The sequence below is a fragment of the Lampris incognitus genome, chromosome 5 (genome assembly GCF_029633865.1).
Source record: "Lampris incognitus isolate fLamInc1 chromosome 5, fLamInc1.hap2, whole genome shotgun sequence".
NCBI lineage: Eukaryota > Metazoa > Chordata > Actinopteri > Lampriformes > Lampridae > Lampris > Lampris incognitus.
Genome location: NC_079215.1, coordinates 44138983 through 44160688, shown reverse-complemented (window position 1 = coordinate 44160688; position 21706 = coordinate 44138983). Strand labels below are relative to the sequence as shown.

At 44.4% G+C, this 21706-nt stretch overlaps 1 protein-coding gene across 1 annotated transcript in view; it reads left to right on the top strand.

Annotated features, from left to right (window-relative positions):
* The window catches only part of dnah6 (dynein, axonemal, heavy chain 6), a 197577-nt gene that overhangs the window by 86048 nt on the left and 89823 nt on the right, over nt 1–21706 (top strand). Inside the window, exons 38-44 of the mRNA XM_056280529.1 lie at nt 772–915; nt 4101–4322; nt 5750–5897; nt 6383–6540; nt 10467–10598; nt 12218–12389; nt 18790–18936. Of these exons, the coding sequence (XP_056136504.1) occupies nt 772–915; nt 4101–4322; nt 5750–5897; nt 6383–6540; nt 10467–10598; nt 12218–12389; nt 18790–18936 (1123 nt within the window). The remainder of the gene's footprint in view (nt 1–771; nt 916–4100; nt 4323–5749; nt 5898–6382; nt 6541–10466; nt 10599–12217; nt 12390–18789; nt 18937–21706) is intronic.

Here is a 21706-nt window from a genome sequence, read left to right as displayed (position 1 = left end):
AAGCGCCGCTTCCCGGGGCGGACGGAGAGAGAAGGAAGTTGTACAGACGGGAGAGGGGAGTCTTGATGGCGGTTGAAGCTGAGCAGGTTTGCTGCATTTATTAGCTTTCTCACATGGGTACAGGACCACTCGCAGCATACAGACAGGCATCTTGCAACACAAAACGGAACTCGTAAGTTTCTGAGACCACAAAAATATTTAAAAAAATTCAAAGAAATGATCAATCCATATGAAAATATCATTAATCAACAAAGTAATAGCCTACTTAGCCTGCTAACATTTTATCATGTTAACCAATACATTGTTTAGCTAGCTCAACCGTACGTTGCAATAAAATATCAAATAGCACTTTTCCAACTTCCATTTTTAAACAAAAATTAGCTCTGTTGCATAAAAAAAACATGTATAACAACCATCTCATATAAAATCTAACAGTGACATTCTAAAATACCCATTTATGTGGGCGAACAATAGATACCAGCGCTTACCTTGTAACACAAAACGGAACTGGCACTACAGAAGCCATGGAGGGACAAAAGACTCACAATTCGGAAACACTAGAAAGAAAAATACGTGCCGACAATGCAAGATCACCTTCTGCCAGCGATTAAGTGTAACTCACTTCCTTACATATAGATTTTTCATTTCAGCATTTTAATAACCTTATTTTGAAAGTTGTGTGAAATCAAGTATTCTGCAAGTGAAGTACCTCTGTTATTCATATATGTATGTGTGTGTGTGTGTGTGTGTGTGTGTGTGTGTGTGTGTTAGGATCCCAAGAGTCTGACCAGTGTGGTGTGTCAGACCTTTGTGTTTTGCTATCTGTGGGCAGTGGGGGGCAACCTGACTGATTCACACTGGGATGCCTTTGACAGCTTCATCAGACAGCAGTTCAAAGACCACCCTGATGTTAAGGTAAACAGCTATACACACACACAGAACTTGTCCCCATACGTGTAAGATACACACACACACTCAAGTAAACACGGGAACAGAAGAAAAAAAAATTTTTCACCATCTTGTCACTTTTTTTTTTAATCCTGCATGCATACCTCCAAATACCCATGAAAAGACGAACTCACAACTTCACTGGCATTGAAGTTGTCATGATCACATCTCACTTCCACAACACTTAGTATATTGTAGCTTCAGCATGCTAAACCTCACATCCTTGAGTCTGAGCGTATCCACAGCTAGCTGTGTTCAAAGGGTTCTCTGCCATCCAAGGTGTTTCATCCCTCATCCGTATTACTGAGGGTCAAATCCATTTGCCAAGGTGCTAGCTGGTATTAGCATGAGGTCTGTGAAGAGGCCTGGAGGTCATTTGATATATTCCACATTCATGTGCCTTATGCATTCGAATTATCTGTAAATGTGGAACACAGTGGATCTGTAAAGAGAGATTCCTTCCTTTCTACCCATGAAATGAAGTCAGGTACAAGTGTCGAGTGAAAAAATTCAGAAAGAGTGCAGATATTGTCCTTTTAATAAATACTCTCCATGGGATACAGAAAACATTTGAAAGGTAAGTCACACAAAAGATCAGCAAGTTTCTCAAAGTTCATTGCATAATATCAAAACTTGCCAATTCAAGTAATAAAGGTGGGGGACTTATAGAGGAGAAAATATGATTTATATAAAGAATGAGGCACAGAGAAGGAGCCTAATAGTAGTATTATGAGTCCTTTAACCTAACAAGAAATATTAATGTCAGTTATTCGAGAAATTTGTCTCACTGTGTGATAGTAGAATATGATGAGGATATGTTAACTGCATAGCAAGGCAGAGCAGAGGGTTTACACATTAGCTATTTAACGGGTGGAGGAGTCAGGCAGTACGAGTAATGATGGAATAAAGGAATGAGTCCCAATTAGAAAGTAAAGCCACAATAAGCTTAGCTGGTAAACATCAGACCAACTGCATGCAAACCTGTGCACTTATTTTTGACTCTGTGAATAATAAAAGTGCAGCACAGTGGAGCAGTGGTTAGCGCAGTCGCCTCACAGCAAGAAGGTCCTGGGTTCGAACCCCAGGGTTGTCCAACCTTGGAGGTCATTCTGGGAGTTTGCATGTTCTCCCCATGTCTGCGTGGGTTTCCTCCGGGTGCTCCAGTTTTCTCCCACAGTCCAAAGACGTAGGTCAGGTGAATCGGCAATACTAAATCGTCCCTAGGTGTGTGTGTGTGTGTGTGTGTGTGTGTGTGTGTGTGTGTGTGTGTGTGTGTGTGGGTGTGGGTGTGGGTGTGGGTCTGTTTGTTTGTCTCCCGGCCCTGTGATGGACTGACGTCCTGTCCAGGGTGTCTCCCCACTGACCACCCAATGACTGCTGGGATAGGCTCCATCATCCCGTGACCCTACTTAGGATAAGCTGTTTGAAAAATGGATGGATGAATAATAAAAGTGCGAGTTTTGACCACAAATTTGAGATCTATCGTTGAGGTTTACAGCTATTAGGCAGGGTGCCAGTCCGCTATGGATTTGTTCAATGAGCTGACTCATAGCTCCCTTTTCAAGTTATTTCCTTGCAGTGTGTGGTCATGTTGAGCATGGAATGGTTGTCTTTATGTTGTTTCTTTGTTTTTGTGCCTTTCTGACTGCATCGTAGTAGCTGCTGTGTTACTGTTGTTGTTTTAAGTGTAAGAGTTTCTAGGTGGGGGCATTGTGCTTACTGTTAGATGAAACAGCTGCCTGTCCCCAGCTGTGAAGCCTGAGACAAGACGAACTGATACACAAAACCTATCATACACAATCACACGTTTACACACACACACACACACACACACACACAAACAAACTTTTGAGTTTGGGGTACAAATATGGCATATACATAGTCAAATGTCACATAGATGATCAAGATACAGATAACCAAAAAATACCAAAGTAAAAACTGTTGTGGAAATAATTTGTCCTTTGGTACAAATTCAACAAAAGATCGAATGACAATGAAAAGACTCATCCTTGGGCATTCGGGTGGCGTGGCGGTCTATTCTGTTGCTTACCAACACGGGGACCGCTGGTTCAAATCCCCGTTTTACCTCCGGCTTGGTCAGGCATCCCTACAGACACAATTGGCCGTGTCTGCGAGTGAGAAGCCAGATGTGGGTGTGTGTCCTGGTGGCTGCACTAGTGCCTCCGCTGGTCAATCATGGCGCCTGTTCAGGGGGAAGGGGAACTGGGAAGAATAGCGTGATCCTCCCACATGCTATATCCCCCTGGCGAAACTCCTCACTTTCAGGTGAAAAGAAGTGGCTGGTGACTCCACATGTATTGGGGGAGGCATGTGGTAGTCTGCAGCCCTCCCCGGATTGACAGAGGGGATGGAGCAGTGACTGGGACGGCTCGGAAGTGTGGGGTAATTGGACGAGTACAATTGGGGAGAAAAAAAAAAGGGGGGGGACTGATCCTTTATTACCAGCAGTAATTACCCGAGGATGGAATACAGTTAATACTTAAAGAGAGACTGACATGCCCTTTCAGAACACATTTTTTAACATTGGGAGAGTTTGAATCATAACCGAAAATAGGTGTGGTTTTATGAATTCAAAGCTATTGGCTACTGTCTTTCCACACATTTCGCATGCGACCACGGCATGGTGGTAGGTCTACAGCACGGCAGTGCAATACAACTTGGTGAATAATATGTTTGATGATACAAATAACTGTTAGATAGATAGATATTTAGATAAATAGATAGACAGATATATATATATCTATATCTATATGATCGATCGCTATGGACACACCCTATATACAAATTGACTGGTGTCTACGTATCCACCGGCACAAGTTGTCATTAGACACTATCTACTGTCAATCACAGATCTCTCTCGAGTGGCCGCAGACGCGCTGTTTTGGCCACTAAATTTCTCCGTGGTCACATTCCAACTCGGAACATTCCAAATAGGAATTTTCAGATTTTGTTGTCAGTATTACTTTAAACATCTTTATGTATTTATGTAGACTGAATTATATTATATTGTACTTATAATTATTATTATTATTATAATTATATTCCCTTCTGCTTTTGTGTTTGCATGTATGGGTGTGCCTTTATATGCATGATTTGGTTATGTGTGCATGTGCGTGTGTTTGGGTGGATAGCTGCCCAGTTCTGGAGATCTGTGGGGTGTCTACATGAACTTTAACAATAAGCGTCTGGAACCATGGGAGAAGATAATCCCTTCTTTCCAATACAACAAAGATCTGCCCTTCTTTGAGATGCTGGTTCCCACCACTGACACCGTCCGTTACGGTTACCTGATGGAGAAACTGCTGTCCGTACAACACTCTGTTCTCTTCACTGGCATCACAGGAGTAGGAAAGGTAGGTATATCTGGAACAGACCAGTGGGACTCAGACATGACTGTCTTAGGAGACACATGACAGAAAATATATTTTGGAACAAGACACATTTCAAAAACTGTTCCTCAACCATGGCAACAGAACTTTTAGAACAGGCAAATAGCATTTGCCCATTAAATAATAAGTATTATTATATGCATGATTATATTGTGCATATTAATTTTTAATTAAATGTGTTACCACTGCCATTGTAGGTATAATACATATGGCAAAATGCCCAATGCAGAGAATATAGATATGATTCTTTCTAACTCTGGTAAAAAAAAAAACATATGAGAGAGACTTTATGTTTTACAAAAGTAGGTTGTCCAAAAGTTCCATAATACAATTGTATTTAGCTTGTTCAAATGTGTTTCTGAGTAGGGGTGTCCGGGTAGTGTAGCGGTCTATTCCGTTGCATACCAACATGGGGATCGCCAGTTCGAATCCCCGTGTTATCTCCGGCTTGTTCAGGTGTCCCTGCAGACACAATTGGCCGTGTCTGTAGGTGGGAAGCCGGATGTGGGCATGTGAGTGGGGTAGTTGGCCACATACAACTGGGGAGAAAATGGGGGAAAAAATTCCCCCAAAAAAGTTTCTGAATAAAAGCTTCAGACAAATCCAGCTAACCATCCACTGTGGGCAGATGCAAAAATATGTGGCAGCAGAAACAAATTATTTGATGTTGAGAAGGAACAGGAGGCACTGTTTTACATTACTGTGGCTAATGAGAAACAATAACAAATGAGTGAAACATGTCTGTTGAAATATGTGTTACCAAATGTTTCAGAGGGGGCAGCACTGTGGCACAGTGGTTAGCGCGGTTGCCTCACAGCAAGAAGCTTCTGGGTTCGAGCCCCGGGGTAGTCCAACCTTGGGGGTTGTCCCGGGTCTTTGTTTGTGTGGAATTTGCATTTTCTACCCGTGTCTGCATGGGTGTCCTCCGGGTGCCTCCCACAGTCCAAAGACATGTACTAGGTCAGGTGAATCGGCTATGCTAAATGGTCCCTAGGAGTGTGTGTGTGTGTGTGTGTGTGTGTGTGTGTGTGTGTGTGTGTGTGTGTGTGTGTGTGTGTGTGTGTGTGTGTGCGCGCGCCCCCTGTGATGGCCTGGTGGCCTGTCCAGGGTGCCTCTCTGCCTGTTGACCAATGACTGCTTGGATAGGCTCCAGCATCCCTGCGACCCCAATTGGGATAAGCGGCTTGGATAATGGATGGATGGAAATGTTTCAGAGGAAGAAAAATGGAAGACTTTTTTAAAGAGCTGCATCATAGACACCAAAGAGCCACATGCAGCTTGCAAGACACATTTTCTTTTTTTATGCTGCAAAGCCTGATATCATATTCACTATAAGATCACAGGTGTTTGTCTCTTCCAGAGCATTGTGTGTTTCTGTCTCTCTCGGGCAGTCAGTAGTGGCTCGATCCCGGCTAAACAGTATCCAGGAAGAAGCGAACTATCTCCCTGTCTACATTAACTTCTCTGCCCAGACCTCCTCAGCTCGCACACAGGAGATTATTGAGTCCAAACTGGAGAAAAAGAGGAGGAATGTTCTAGGTAAGAGCCGAAGTCTAGAAGGTAAAGGGTATGAATGCAGCTGTCCTGGTGTTTTATCCAGCCTTATTTTTTCTGCACATAGACCCATCCATCTGTCTCTTTGTACATTTTGTCCTCCCCTCATCTTCAATCTGTCTTAAATATCACTCCCCCTCATCCATTGTCCAGTCTCTCTCTGTGTGTCGTTCCCTCCACTCATCAGCCACCTCAACATTGTTCAAGCGTTCACACTTTTCTCCATCCACTTGCTTCTTCCTCATATCAATTTTACTATGCATCACCTGTCTTTGCCAGTTGACCCATTCCTTCCACCCTTCGTTCCGCCAATCAATCTTCTCATCCTTTATTTTCCATTCCTTTTCCACTTTTCCATCCATCTACACCTTTACCATCCTTTGCTCATTGCATCCATCTCTCTCTTTCTCCACTTAGAGATCTTTCTTACCTCCTTCCCATTTACACCACTGTCTCTCCCTTTCCTGTAGGTGCTCCTTGTAACAAGAAGATAATTGCCTTTGTAGATGATCTGAACATGCCCAAGTTGGACAGCTATGGCTCTCAGCCCCCTATTGAGCTGCTGCGCCAGTTCCAGGATTTCTCAGGATTTTACGACCGAGACAAATTCTTCTGGAAAGAGATCCAGGTGCACAAAGATACATAATGCACACACGCAAGCCCGGCATCCACTTTTTTTTTTTTTGCATTGCTTCTTTATTGCCAAGTGTGGAATTTTAATGAATTTTAATGAACACCATTCTCCTTTGCATAGTAAGAATCTTAATGTTCTCTTTTTAGCACAAGTGTCTACCCTGCCCACTTAGCACCTTGCTACATGCCTACCCATCCTTTCAAAGCTCTCTTGGAGGTTTCGTCAGTTATATCTTTTTCCTACAAAGAATTTTCTGTGGCGTTTTTCAGAGGTTTAATCCATTGTCATGTACTGTGTCTACCTGTTTCTTACTGTGGGAATGTGAAGCCCTTCGAGTGTAATTGTGATTTGGGGTTATACAAATGAATTTGACTTGTGATTCAGTGATGTTTGATGAAATAAGATAAGAGAGCTGAGTGGGAGGAATTAATTGACATATTTTATATTTTCTCAGACAAAGAGATGAAATTTGCCCTGAACCTAGATCACTACTTCTATCACATTCTGATGACATGGGGGAAAAAAAGCTATTAGTTATGTCTGTGGCTTCAACGGAGTTGTGCTAACAGAACAAGCAAGGGCAAATGTGAATTATATAACATCAAGTACATGCATTGTATATGTGATGCAATATGTGACCCCACACATACGTACATATATGGTACTTAATACAGCATCATTTCACATTCCAACAGTGTCTACAGATTCATTTAGCTATCAGAGAGCAGCTCCTGCTATTTTCAAACCTAGCTGTTTTTTAGTTCAGAGGATATTGTTATACCACACTTTTTTTTGGATTTTTTTTTCTCTTCCTTTTTCTCCCTGATTGTATCTGGCCAAGTACCCCACTCTTCCGAGCCGTCCCGGCTGCTGCTCCAGCCCCTCTGCCAATCCGGGGAGGGCTGCAGACTACCACATGCCTCCCCTGATACATGTGGAGTCGCCAGCCCCTTCTTTTCACCTGACCAGGAGGGGTTTTGCCAGGGGGACATAGCGCATGGGAGGATCACGTTATTCCCCTGAGTTCCCCCTCCCCCCCGAACAGGCGCCTGACTGACCAGAGGAGGTGCTAGTGTAGCAACCAGGACACATACTCACATCCGGCTTCCCACTCGCAGACACAGCTGACTGCATCTGTAGGGAATAGACTACCATGCCACCCGGATGCCCTGGGTTATATCACACTTAAAGGAAGCAAACAGGACAGGTTGTGTCTAAGATGGTGTGTTTAAGATTTTAATGTTCTCTTTTTAGTACAAGTATAACATTAGCTGTTTGGTTCTCCTGTAGACCAGTGCAGGGTCATCATCAACTTTTGATTGTTTTTTTGTTTTGTTTTTTCCAGTTGGACTTGTAATACAGCTTTTTCATTCATTCATTTCAGAAGCAAATTTGTCTAGTGTGTTTGTTGGGTTATTGTGTGTATGTACGAGTGTTTGTGTGTGTGTTTATATGTGTGTACAGTACTGTAGTACTGAGTACTGTGTTTGTTTGTACACAGTACTCAGTCTTTATTTTCTATATTTATATTCTACGCTGATGAGATTCATTTTTCACGTTTGAGCTGCTCTACCCACTTGTAAAAACACACACATACACAGAGGAGAATGACTGGTATGGACTGCATTGTGGTGTGAGAATGTTGCATGATTAGTATTGTGTGATTGGGTCAGCGCGACCAGTTGGTATGAGCAAAAATAATTCACCATGACTTTTTACTTACTGCAATCCACTGTACACATAAAAGGACAAGGTCTCTGTGGGAAATGGTGCATCATTAAAGTGCTGGTCATGGGGCAGGGAGAAACAGAAAGACAACTGTGCCCAATCATTCTCTCTATATATGTATGGTTTGAGCAGGTGGACTCTGATACATGTGTGAGTGTGCATATAAACATCTGAAAAGAAGTGCATGACACAGTTGATAACAATTCCTGCAAAGGAGAATGGTGTTCATGTATCAATTCACCCCAAAAAGGGGAAGATGCTTACTTGTGCATTGCATTTTGTTTATTAAATGTTACTTGTACACATTCACCGCCACAAACAGACAGCATAGATTATACACGGATTTAGGACTTTTAAGTCCATTTAGGAAAAAGGAAGCATACACTGGGAGGTGAGAGGGGCATTGAGTATGAAGCAACTACTTTCATGGCTGATTTAGTCTATTTTCTCTGCTCATCCAATTGCTGTTCTACCTGTCTTCTTCTCCATCGATCAGCTGGTGATGTCCAGTACAGCTAAGTCTCACCTCATCATCAGCTGCTTCTCCGGGGTCGCTTCGCGGTGGCAGCAAGCTAAGTAGGGCACTCCAGACGTCAAACTCCCCAGCAATGCCCTCCAGCTCCTCCTGGGGGATCCCAAGGAGTTCCCAGGCCAGATTGGACATGGACTCCCTCCAGCGAGTTCTAGTCTACCCTGGGGTCCTCCCCTAGTTGGACGTGCCCGGAAAACCTCCAAAGGAAAGCGCCCAGGAGACATGCTAATCAGGTGCCCGAACCACCTCAACTGGCTCCTTTTGACACGAAGGAGCAGCGGCTCTATTCTGAGCTCTCTCTGGATGTCCGAGCTCCTCACCCTATTTCTAAAGCTGAGCCCAGACACCCTATGGAGGAAACTCATTTCAGCCGCTTGTATCCACGATTTCACCCTTTCGGTCATTACCCAAAGCTCATAACTATAGGTGAGGGTTGGAACGAAGATTGACTAGTAAATTGAGAGCTTTGCCTTCCAGCTCAGCTCCCTCTTCACCACAACGGTCCGGTACAACATCTGCATTACTGCTGATGCTGCATCAATCTGCCTGTCAATCTCCCGCTCCATCCTACCCTCACTCGTGAATAAGACTCCAAGATACTTGAACTCCTTCTCTTGAGGCAACAACTCATCCCCAACCCAGGGGGAGCAATCCACCATTTTCCAGTAGAGAACCGTGGCCTCAGGCTTGGAGGTGCTGACTCTTATCCCAGCCATGTCACACTCAGCTGCAAACCACCCCAGTGCACACTGGAGGTTGTGTTCTGATGAAGCCAACAAAGCCACATTATCTGCGAAGAGCAGAGATGCAAGTCTGAGGTTCCCAAAATGCACACACTCCTCACTTTGGTTGCAACTTGAGATTCTGTCCATGAATATTACAAACAGAATCGGAGACAAGGGACAACCTTGGCATAGCCCGACACCCACCGAAAACAGGTTTGACTTTATGTCGAGAATGCAGACACAGCTCTCACTTTGTTTATACAAGGACCAAATGGCTTGTAGTACAGTAGGCAGTACAGCTAAGTCCTGGGCATAAATATAACCTAACAGCAAGAGGGCCCTGGGTTCGAACCCCGGAGTTGTCCAACCTTGGGGATCATCCCCAGTTGTCCTCTGTGTGGAGTTGGCATGTTCTCCCCATGTCTGCGGTGGGTTTTCTCCGAATGCTCCGGTTTCCCCCATCATCAAAAAAGACAATCATGTTAGGGTTAATACTCCTGTCCGTGCCCCTGACCGAGGCATGGTAAGATGAACTCGAGTTGGTCCCCAGGTGCTGCAGCTGCCCACTGCTCCTAGCAGCTACACATCTAGAATGGGTTAAATGCAGAGCGTAATTTCCCTACGGGGATCAATAAAGTATCTCAAAATAAAAAAATAAAAAAAGTCACATACTATGACTCCTACATGTTCTAGAAGTGACTTCCACTGACTCCTACTCCCTGTCCTTCTGTATTCATCTTTCTCCATCTCTTGCTCTCTGTCTCTTTGGTTTTCTCTGTGTATTCATCTCTGTCTTTGCTTTGTCTCTGTCTTTTTATCCCTGTTTTTGCTGATCCCTAAATTCTTTTGTCTCTTGTTCTTCTTTTTCTGTCTATCTCTGTCTCTGGCTCTCTTTCTTTCTTTGTCTCTGTTGGTCTGTCTGTCTCTGTCCACAGGATATGACCATAGCAGCAGCCTGTGCTCCCCCAGGCGGGGGGCGCAACCCAGTAACTGCCCGATTTATTCGTCACTTCAGTATACTGTGTCTGCCGACACCCTCAGAACACAGCCTTAAACAGATCTTCAAGGTCAGGAGGTGCACACACACACACACACACACACACACACACACACACACACACACACACACACACACACACACACACACACACACAAACACATACACATGCAGCTAAATCCCTGCAGTCATACCCTCATACCCTTGATATGGCATACTCTTATACACACACCTCTTGCATCACAGACTCAGCAAGCATTTTACAGCTTCAGACCTAAGGCTGAACAACAATTGAGCTAGTTTTGAGTGTTTTCATGAGATAGATACCAGCCCCTGGTGTTTGCTAGCACCTACTGTTTAGACTCACACAGACAGCACATGCAGAACATAGGTGTCATCACCAGTGTAAAAATTGTATTGCCAAACTTTCTCGTCAATCATGATATGGTGTATGCATTAGATAAAGGACTAATAAACCTACCCTTTTTCTTTTTTACTGTGTAGTTATGGTATGTTTAAATGTGAAATATTTAAACAATGTAATTATGGATTATATCACTGCGATGTAACAGTTTCCCACAGATCTTTTTTTTTTTACTATTGTTGGTGAACCCAAAACCTGTAGGGTGATCAAGAAGCATGAGCCCAAATTAAGACATTTATCACAATTATAATATATGAATCGGGTGAATGAAGGGGGGGGGAGTAAAGTGGGACACTTTCAGATAATTTACATTTTGCATGATTATAAATTGAGATCCAAATGACTTAAATGTCAGAGCTATGGACAGATAATAAACTTAGGTTGCTTTTTTGTAATAGAAACATGTACACGTAAAGATAAAGAGGAAGAATTTAAGTGTCCCACTTTACCCATTTTACCTGTATTCACCATAATTTTTACATCATGAATTAAGTCTCAGCAGCAGCTGACAGCTACACAGCTGAGTCAAGTATTTGTCTGGACCACTTAACGTTAGAAACTGAGGAACACATGCTTCAGTCAGAAATATGACCACTGTTGTACAATACTGATTGCCAAATATGCTTGCTTTTATGTACACATCGCACCTGTGATTTGAAGTCTAAATAGATGATGTTCGATCCGATCGGTCAACACGTCTCTTCCTCTGAGCTGTTTCCCGCTGTACCTGGTCGTGGCGTTGTGGCAGAGCATAACATTCAAACTGTCTCCTACAACACAGTACATGTGCACCACCACAGAAGTCGTGCACAGGCACTCAAATGGCTCAACGTGTCATATCTAGCTCACTGATAAAGTCGAATGTTTTCATATGTAGCAGCAGGTGAAATCAGATTCTTCACTACATAAAATTAGGTTTTCATTACAGGTTACATTACAGGACGCGGGTGAGCCTCCCCAACCACCTGTAAGACGTCGTAGCTTGCCAAAATAAATTGTGTTGGATTTTCTAGCAAACTGAAATCAAACAGGCTTTACATGTATTACAGGTTACTCAAGTCTTCTAAATGAAATAAACACCATATTGTCTGTGAAAAGGTAGTATTGCCAGGCATTTCTTGTTTGAGAAGTAGTATTGCCATGGCAATACTGACGATGACAGCCTTGATGCAGAAGCATTTACACTTCACTCAATTCACTCTCTCCCCTCTCGCTCTCTACTTTTTCTTCATCTCTCTTTCCTCACCCTCCTCCCTATGCCCTAGGCTATCCTATGTGGTTTCCTCAACGAGTTTCCCAAAGTAGTCAAAGACTGTGCGGGAAGTATCATGAGTGCAGCTGTGGAGATCTACCACCGCATGAGCATTGATCTGCTGCCCACTCCAGCCAAGTCCCACTATGTCTTCAACCTTCGTGACCTCTCCAAGTGTGTCCAGGGTAAGACTGCAGCACAATGGTATGTTCTATGTGTGTTTGTGGCATGTATATACGCACAAGCCCCCACAACAAACACATAAAGATGCACACATTCTAACAGTCATGCATACACTTGGAAACTCTCAAGACATGGCACGTGTTTTTCTCCTCAAACTCACACAAAATGACAGATACAGAGCCTGAATCCTTGTACTTCCATAGTGTGGGGCAAAGCAAAGATTTATCTGCCAAAGTTGATATTTCCAAGGGGTTTTAATTAAGGTTTGGGGTTTTATCTTAGCTGCTAGCTCCCATACCCTCCAGCACATCTTAAACCCCATTCCTTCTCTCTCACAAGCCCTACACCCAGCAGGTTTTATCACTGCGGGGGGGCTAGGTTAAAGTGACTACTGAGAGAAATAACTACACGTTTTTGATTCAAAATTGTCTGAGATTAGAACACACACACACACACACACACACACACACACACACACACACACACACACACACACACACACACACACACACACACACACACACACACACATTGAGCACATTCAGTGCCTCGCAGCAATACATAAGGGAGCTATACCAACAACCAACGATTTGTCACAATGGGTGATCGGCTTTGCTGTTACAGCCCCCACACTATGGAATTCTCTTCCTATTGAACTAAGATAAACCAAGTCTCTAGCTTCCTTTAAATCTCATCTTAAAACTTTTCTTTTTGTGAAAGCTCAGGAATCAGAAATCGGGAACATTTATTTGTCATTTCATTTCATGCACTTGCGTACATGAAATGAAATGAAATGAAACATAATTTCCCACAGCAGTGCAACACAAAGACAAAAACACATATCCAAACTACAAGAGCACATATATCCAAACTACAAAAAACTACAAAAGCTACAAAAATTACAAAACTACAAAAACACATATATCCAACATATCCATCCATCCATCTATCCATCCATCTGTTATCCAAACCTCTTATCCTGCTCTCAGGGTCGTGGGGATGCTGCAGCCTATCCCAGCAGTCATTGGGCAGCAGGCAGGGAGACACTCTGGACAGGCCACCAGGCCATCACAGGGCCGACACACACACATTCACACCTAGGGACAGTTTAGTACGGCTGATTCACCTGACCTACATGTCTTTGGACTGTGGGAGGAAATCGGAGCACCCGGAGGAAACCCACACAGACACGGGGAGAACATGCAAACTCCACACAGAGGACGACCCCCAAGGTTGGACTACTCTAGGGCTCGAACCCAGGATCTTCTTACTTTGAGGTGACCACACTAACCACTGTGCCACCATGCCGCCCTCCAACATATCAACAAAAAAAAAAATCACTGTCCAAGAGAGCAAATGCCAGCCAGGATGACTCTTGGAACTGCCGGTCTGCATGGGCTAGCAGTTAGCTTAGCCTGCCCTGCTTCCGCATCCTGTTAGACCGCCCTCAGTACTTCCTCTTCGGGCACAGCTTCGGGCAGCCATGGTCCTTGGGTCCACCAGACACAGCAAACCAGGCTCCCCCAGCCGATCCAACACCAGCTCTCCCAGCCAGATATCCTTGACACACCTCCCCGCACTCCACACGACAACACCAAAAGCACAGGCAACGCCAGGTGAGGCCGCTGCCAGACCACCCTCGATGTTATCGGAACTGCTGGTCTGCATGGGCTAACAGTTAGCTTAGCCTGCCCCACTTCTGTGTCCTGTCAGACTGCCCTTGTTGCTTCCTTTTCGGGCACAGCTCTGGGCAGGGCCGTGGTCCCTGGGCCCACAGGACACAACAGACCAAGCTCCCCCCACCCGATCCAGCGCCAGCTCTCCCAGCCATTAAACGAAGACAACTTAGATGCAGACGTGGACTAAGAACCTGCATGGACAGTACCGGGTTGAGGCCGCCGCAAACACAAGTTTGCACCACCATCTTCCCACAACGGTACTGGGTGAGGCCACTGCAAACACAAGTTTGCACCACCATCTTCCCACACCGTTACTGGGTGAGGCCACTGCAAACATGAGTCCACGCTGCCATCTTCCCACACCAGAAGTGGGAAGCGGAAACTTTTACAAATGTTTTATATTTGTCTTTATTTATTCATACTGTTTTTATTTTTACTCTTGCTTATTTGTTCTTATGCTTATTTTTGCCGTGTCTGTTTTTTTTTAAAAGCACTTAGTAACATTGTTTTAGGAAAGTGCTATAGAAATAAAAGTTATTATTATTATCATTGTTATAAATTGTTCCTCACATCCGCTGGTATTGTTGACTCTACATGCCCCATCTCTGAGCAAGCCCTGCCTCTGTCCTGTAACCCCTCTCATCTATTCATAATCATCATCTTTACATGACTCTAAATTCAGGCAGTTTCCAGAGGGGGACTGCATTCAGACTTTGTGAGGCATCATTGTCATCGGCGGTCACCTGGGGTCTAGTATGACCGTCCTCCTTCTAGGTCCTTGTGGGTCTTCAGGTGGGCATACAGGCTGATCCTGGAGCTGCATATTTCGGAGCAATGTGGGCAAGGGTGTGAAGAAGTGGTTGAGGATGGGATTTGGGCCTTTCTGATAACATGCTCCTTTCTGAGTCTGCGCTTGTTTTCATCAGCACAGTGGAGGTCGTGGTTGTAGTGCCCAACACCCTCACTGACAGCCAATCCAACTGAGATGATGGTGTATTTCAATTTCAATGTTGGCTTTAGAGGAGAGAAGGCTGCCAAGATATGGGCACTGTTCCACGTTTTCAAGTCTGGTGTTGTCTACAGAGATGGATGGGGGCAGAGCAGGCATATTTCTATTGGGTGGGGTTTGGTAGAGGATATGGGTCATTTTTTATGTTAATGGCCAGGCCAAGCTGCTTGTATGCCATTGCAAAGGCATCCAGTATGGTCTGTGGTTCCTCTCTGTGAGGGACACTAAGGCATTGTCATCGGCATACTGCTGCTCTATGATGAATGTGGTGGCGGTTTTACCTTTAGCTCTGAATATGTTAATATTCAGAAGATTCCCATCAGTCCTGTACATGATTTTGATTCACTGAAGCAGATTGGAACCCGTGAGGTGGAGGATGGTGGCAATGAAGGCAGAGAATAGGGTTGGGGCAATGACACAGCCTTGTTTAACTCCTGTGTGGACCTTGAAGGACTCTATCTTGTCTCCATAACTGTTGAGTACTCTAGGTGACATATTGTCATGCAGTAGTCATAGTTCTGTGATATATTTGTCTGTGCAGCCTATTTTTGACAGAATTAGCCAGAGGGCCTGGGGGTTTATGAAATCAAAAGCTTTGGTTAAATCTATGAAGGCCATGTTCAATGGTTGATTCTGTTCCTGGGCTTTTTCTTGGAGTTGGCAAGCAGTAAAAATCATGTCCATGGTGCATATGTTAGGACGAAAACCGCTCTGGGATTCTGGTAGAATTTCCTCTGATATTGGGAGGAGTCTCTTGGCCAAGACCCTAGCCAGGGCTTTCCCAGTGGTGCAAAGCAAGGAAATCCCACGGTAGTTTCCGGACTCAGCTTTGTCCCCTTTCTTAAAGATAGAGACAATGAGTGCATCCCTAAGTTGCACAGGGATTTCCCCTTTTCCCCATATTTTAAGTAGCAGGACATGGATATGTCTGAGGCGTGTAGGTCCACCTGCCCTCAGTACTTCTGCAAGTATTCCATCAGGACTAACAGCCTTGTTGATTTTTATGTTCCTGATGGCATCCTGGACTTCTCTTAGACAAGTTGATGCTGCCATGTCCTCCTCTTTGGGTCGTTGAGAGAGTTGTTGGAGGCTATCCATCTCAGGGCTAGAGTCCCAGTTTAAAAGGTCCTGTTAGTGCTCTTTCCACTTCTCTTTTATTGACTTGTTGTCTATTAGCAGTGTGTGCCCATATTTGGAGTGAACGGGGATTATACAGTGGTTGCTGGGTCCATTTATTGCTTAGTAGCATCGGAGAAACCTCTGGTATCCCCAGCATCTGCAAGGTGCTGGATCTAAAGGGCCTTCTTCGTCCACCATTGGTTCTTCAATTCCCTGACCCGGCTTTGGACGGCTGACTTTGCTCTTGCATGGGCAGCTTGTTTATTTTGGCAATTGATGTCATTCTGCCAGATGGTAAAGGCTTACCTCTTTATGTTGATTAACCATTGGATTTCCAGGTCATTCTCATCAAACCAATCTTGGTGGTTCTTCATCTTATATCCAAGAGTGGTTTAACAGATGCCAGCGATTGCAGTCCTGAGCATATCCCAGCGGCTTTCAATATCATCTGGATACTGCTTGGGCATCAATTTACTAAGCATGACCTGGAATTGCTGACAAGAGGAGGTATCAGTAAGTCTTTCGAGGTTTGAGCTTTGGGCGGCTCTGCTTTTTCAACACCCTTCTTTTCTGGTGAAGTTGGATGGACAGGGTGGAGCAGATAAGGTGGTGGTCAGTCCAGCAGTCATCTGCACTGATCATAACTCTGGTCTAAAGTACCCCACGTTGGTCTCTTTGATGGATGATAATGTAGTCAATGAGGTGCCAAATGTTAGAATGAAGGTGCCTCCAGGTTTTTTTTATTTATTATTTGTTCTTCTAGCGTAATAGTGTGTTGGTGATGATTAGGCTGTGTTCTGAGCATGTTGTTAACAGCAAGATGCCATTGGAGTCTATGTTTCCAACTGCTTTCTTGCCAATTATGCCTCTCCACAAGTTGTAATTTCATCCCACTCTGGCATTGAAATAACGAAGCAGAATTAGCTTATCCTCCTTGGGACCTTGGTGAGTACATTGTCCAGGCTGGCATATAAGGTCTCCTTTACTTCATCTTGTGAGTCAAGAGTTGGAACGCATGCACTGATGACGGTGATGCTTTGGTTACTTACAAGCACCAGTCACATTGTCATCAGGTGTTCATTGATGTCCAGAGGAAGCTCAGCAAGGTGGCAAATGAGGCTTTTTTTTTTTTGATGGCAAAGCCCACACCGTGGATCCTTGGCTCATCAACTGCTTTTTCCAGAAAAAAAAAAGTTTAACCACCCTTCTCCTCTTTCACCTGCCCTTGGTTGGCCAATCGGGTTTCAGAGAGTGTGGTAATATCAATCTAGAATCTTCTCAGCTTTCGGGCTATGATGGCAGTACACCATTCAGGTCAATTACTGGATTGATTGTCCATGGCGGTTCGTATGTTCAAGTCTCCAAAATTTATGAGTTTCTGTTTCTGACCACATGGTGGGGATCCCTCTGGATGCAGTGGTCCAGACAGGAGGTATAAGCAGACTATGTTTAGGGCACCTTTTCGAGCCCCCTCCCCAACTGGGGTGAGCAGAGCGGATCCTAAATAGGGCTGCTCAGTCATAGGTGCAGCAGATGAGAAGCCCCTCTGCCTCAGTCCCAGGGCTTTGCAACTGATCATACACCCACCATCTGTGCCCCAGGTTGTGGCTAGCGGCTGCCAGACTTCACCCTACTGCCCCGTCACCTCTTCCTGATCGCCACAGGGCTTTGACCCTAGATGTTTATGGGTTGATCCTTGCAAGAAGATGCCTGTGCGTGACAGTTTTTTAAGTGGAGAGGCTGATGCATCTGCAGCCACCACACACTCCTTGGCAGGGGGTGGCCAGAGTCCAATGGCATGGAGAACCAAGACGATTGGAGACCACCTTCTGTTGTAGCCTTCATCCGCCTTCACTGCTGTTGTGACCTGGAGACATCTTCCACCTGCTCTGCCGCTGAGGTCTTTGTTGGATCGTGCTTCGTCTGGAAACTCCCCCTTGACCTGTCTGCCTTGGGTGACCCTACCAGGAGCCAAGCTCCGGGCGGCATAGATCTTGGGCTCATTAGCACATGCAAGGTGGTGATCCAGGAGAAGAAATTATGCATAATATGTGCACATATAATGTAATTTTTGCATTTTGATGCATAATACATTCACTACAAAACCTCATAAAGTTGAAGAGTGGTTTACTAGTGGTGAGTGGTGCAAACACTAAAAAATTTTTTTTAACATTAATGCGTGAATACATTCACAAATCCCACCTGTCCACAACCAGCCACTACTGCCTCCACTGCCAGCAGTCTCGTGCCAGCAAATGAAATGCCAGCTGTGAGCTACTCACAAAGTCATATTTTTTCTTTTTCTTTTTCCATCTTGCATCTGTTTTTGTTAAGAGCATTTTTCATATTTAATCCTTAAAGATGTGTTAATTGGTCCCAGTGGGCTCATTTTAAGCAGCTTTCTCAGGAATTAAACAAATTAAACTAAATCTATGGTACATTTAGTTTAATTCATTGGCACAACTATAAAACAGAGAGACAAAGCGATCCAAAAGAAAAAAAATCAACAGAATTGGTACATGTACCAATGTTAAACTAACAAACAGTTATTCTGTATATGCTGCTATTCCTTTTCTCCTCTCCCTTGCCATCCAGGTTTGCTGCAGTGTGATCCATGCACAGTGAGGGACCGAACCCAGATCTTTCGTCTCTTCTGCCATGAATGTTATCGGGTGTTCCATGACAGGCTCATTAACAACCACGACAAGACTTATTTCAACACTATCATGTCTGAGATGGCCTGTAAGTAACTGTCACATGGACAGGGCGCCCTGGTCATTCATTCTGCAGATGTTCATGCATACTATGTGTCCCCCAGCTGCATAAGCTTGAATCTTATTAAGTTGTAAACCTCCTTAGTTGCTCGTTGCTCTTATTTTCTGTGTTCTGTCTGGTTAAACCTACAGGAGGGTGAAGAACATTGTCACAAACACATAGGAGCATGAAAGCTTGCATATGTGAAAACACATCCACACACTGCTAAGGATTTGTACTTCTTAAGGCCAGGACAACCAGGTTGTTTCAGGAATCAGGAACACTTTATTTGTCATTTCATTTCATGTACGAAAATACATGTAATGAATCGAAATATTGTTTCCTGCAGGCCCACAGCAGTGTAACACAAAGACAAAAACACATATCCAAAAACTACAAGAATTTCAAGAACACACACTAACACATATCTAAGCGAACACATATATCCAAACTATCAATCCATCCATTATCCAAGCCGCTTATCCTGCTCTCAGGGTCGCGGGGATGCTGGAGCCCATCTCAGCAGTCATTGGGGGGCAGGCAGGGCGACACCCTGGACAGACCGTCAGACCGCCATACACACACACACACACACACACACACACACACACACACACACACACACACACACACACACACACACACACACACACACACACACACGCACGCGCACACATTCATACCTGGGGGCAATTTAGTATGGCCGATTCATCTGACCTACATGTCTTTGGACTGTGGGAGGAAACCGGAGAACCCAGAGGAAACCCATGCAGACATGGGGAGAGCATGCAAATGACCCCCAAGGTTGGACTACCCCGGGGCTTGAACCCAGAACCTTCTTGTTGTGAGGCAACCGCGCTAACCACTGCGTCAATGTGCCGCCATACTGCAAAATGCACAGGACTAACAAACTAAAAAAGAAAAAGAAAAAATCAGTGTCCAAGAGAATGAATGCCAGCCAGGATGACTGTCGGGACTGCCGGTCTGCATGGGATAGCAGTTAGCTTAGCCTAAAAAAAAAAAAAAAAGCTTAGCCTGCCCCGCTTTCGCGTCCTGTCAAACCATCCTCGGTGCTTCCTCCTCGGGTTCAGGGCGCAGTTCCGATAAAACTGAGGGCGGTCTGGCGGCGGCCTCACCTGGCATTGACTGTGGTATTTTTGGGCTAGCAGTTATCTTAGCCTGCCCCGTTTCCACGTCCTGTCAGACCACCCTCGGTGTTACCTCCTCAGTCGCAGCTCCAGGAAGGGGCCCAGCAGCAGGATGCAGCAGACCACACTTTCCCAGCTGATCCGGTGCCAGCTCTCTCAGCCATCAAATGAAGACAAACCTTAAGCGCAGACGTGGACAAAGACACCACATGGATGGTACTGGGTGAGACCGCTGCAAACCTGAATTCGTGCCCCATCTTCCCACACCAGAAGTGGAGAACTTCAAACTTTTCAAACCTAAACAACCAAATGTTGCATTGCCCAATAGACAACTATTGTTGTTCACCTTGATTTATTCCTAGGGCTTTGCTTAATTGGTTAAGAAATTAATGCTCATGCTAGTGAGTTGAAATATTATATGTGTCGTGTATGAAACACTAATAATGTTCTAAGCTGTTTAAGCAGATAACTGGAAAGTGCACACGGCAGACTTATGACAGTAACGTAGTATATTTATTATTACACTGTAACAACCTAGCTATCCAGAGTAGAGCGGAGTACCAAGAGAACGCCCTGGTGGCGATTCTGCCTTATATACTATTCAGGAACAACCAATAGATGACCTCTACCTTATTCAGTATCAATCACATTGATCTGTGTATATGCAAAACTAATAAAACCACACTGGTTAATATTCTGTGTTGGGAACACCACAGCTCCTCCCCTGTAAATTCAAACTTCTTTTTTTTCTAGGATTCTAACATATCCTTTTTGCTCTTAAGCTCATAACCATGTACAGTATTTCTTCAACAGTAACCATACATTACATTACAGATTTCTTTTTTTTTTCAATAACCAATCTGCATGTCAGTCACAAGTTCAGTCTATCAGGAGGACGTCTGTCTCTCACAGGACGAGTGTTCCTTTCCACAACTGGCGGTGGTGGTTCTACAGGATGTTCTGACACATCAGTGTCTGCATTGAAATCATCAATCTCCCAAGAAGCTCTATCACAAGAGTCCATTTGAGTCTGATTTGGATTTCCCTTGACACCCAACATCTGGTTCACATGTCTTTTCACACAATTTCCATTTACTTCAACACTGTATGTGACAGGACCCAACACTTCACTTATAACTCCATTCAACTCCATTCAACCATTTTTCCCCTCCCCTGTAATTTTTTACCAACACGTGTTGACCAACACGGGGAAGATTTGGTTCAGACTCGGTCTGCATTCTCTGAGAAAACTCTGGTTTGATAAGACACAACCTGGTTCGCACCTGTCTTCTCAGAAATAGCTCAGCTGGGGTCTTTCCTGTCTTAGTATGGGGTGTGTTTCTGTACCCAATCAGAAAATTTGCTACACAGTGCTCAAGCGTCATACCACCAATGGCTCTATTCTTTGCAAGGGATTTCTTAAGAATTTGGACCAATCTTTCAGCTAAACCATTACTTGCAGGATGGTATGCAGGTGACTTGATGTGTTTTACTCCATTTTTAGTCAAAAATGACTCAAACTCTTGCGATACGAACTGAGGTCCGTTATCAGTTACAACCTCTTTAGGCAACCCATAAGCAGCAAATAAATTTCTCATGGCTTCAATTGT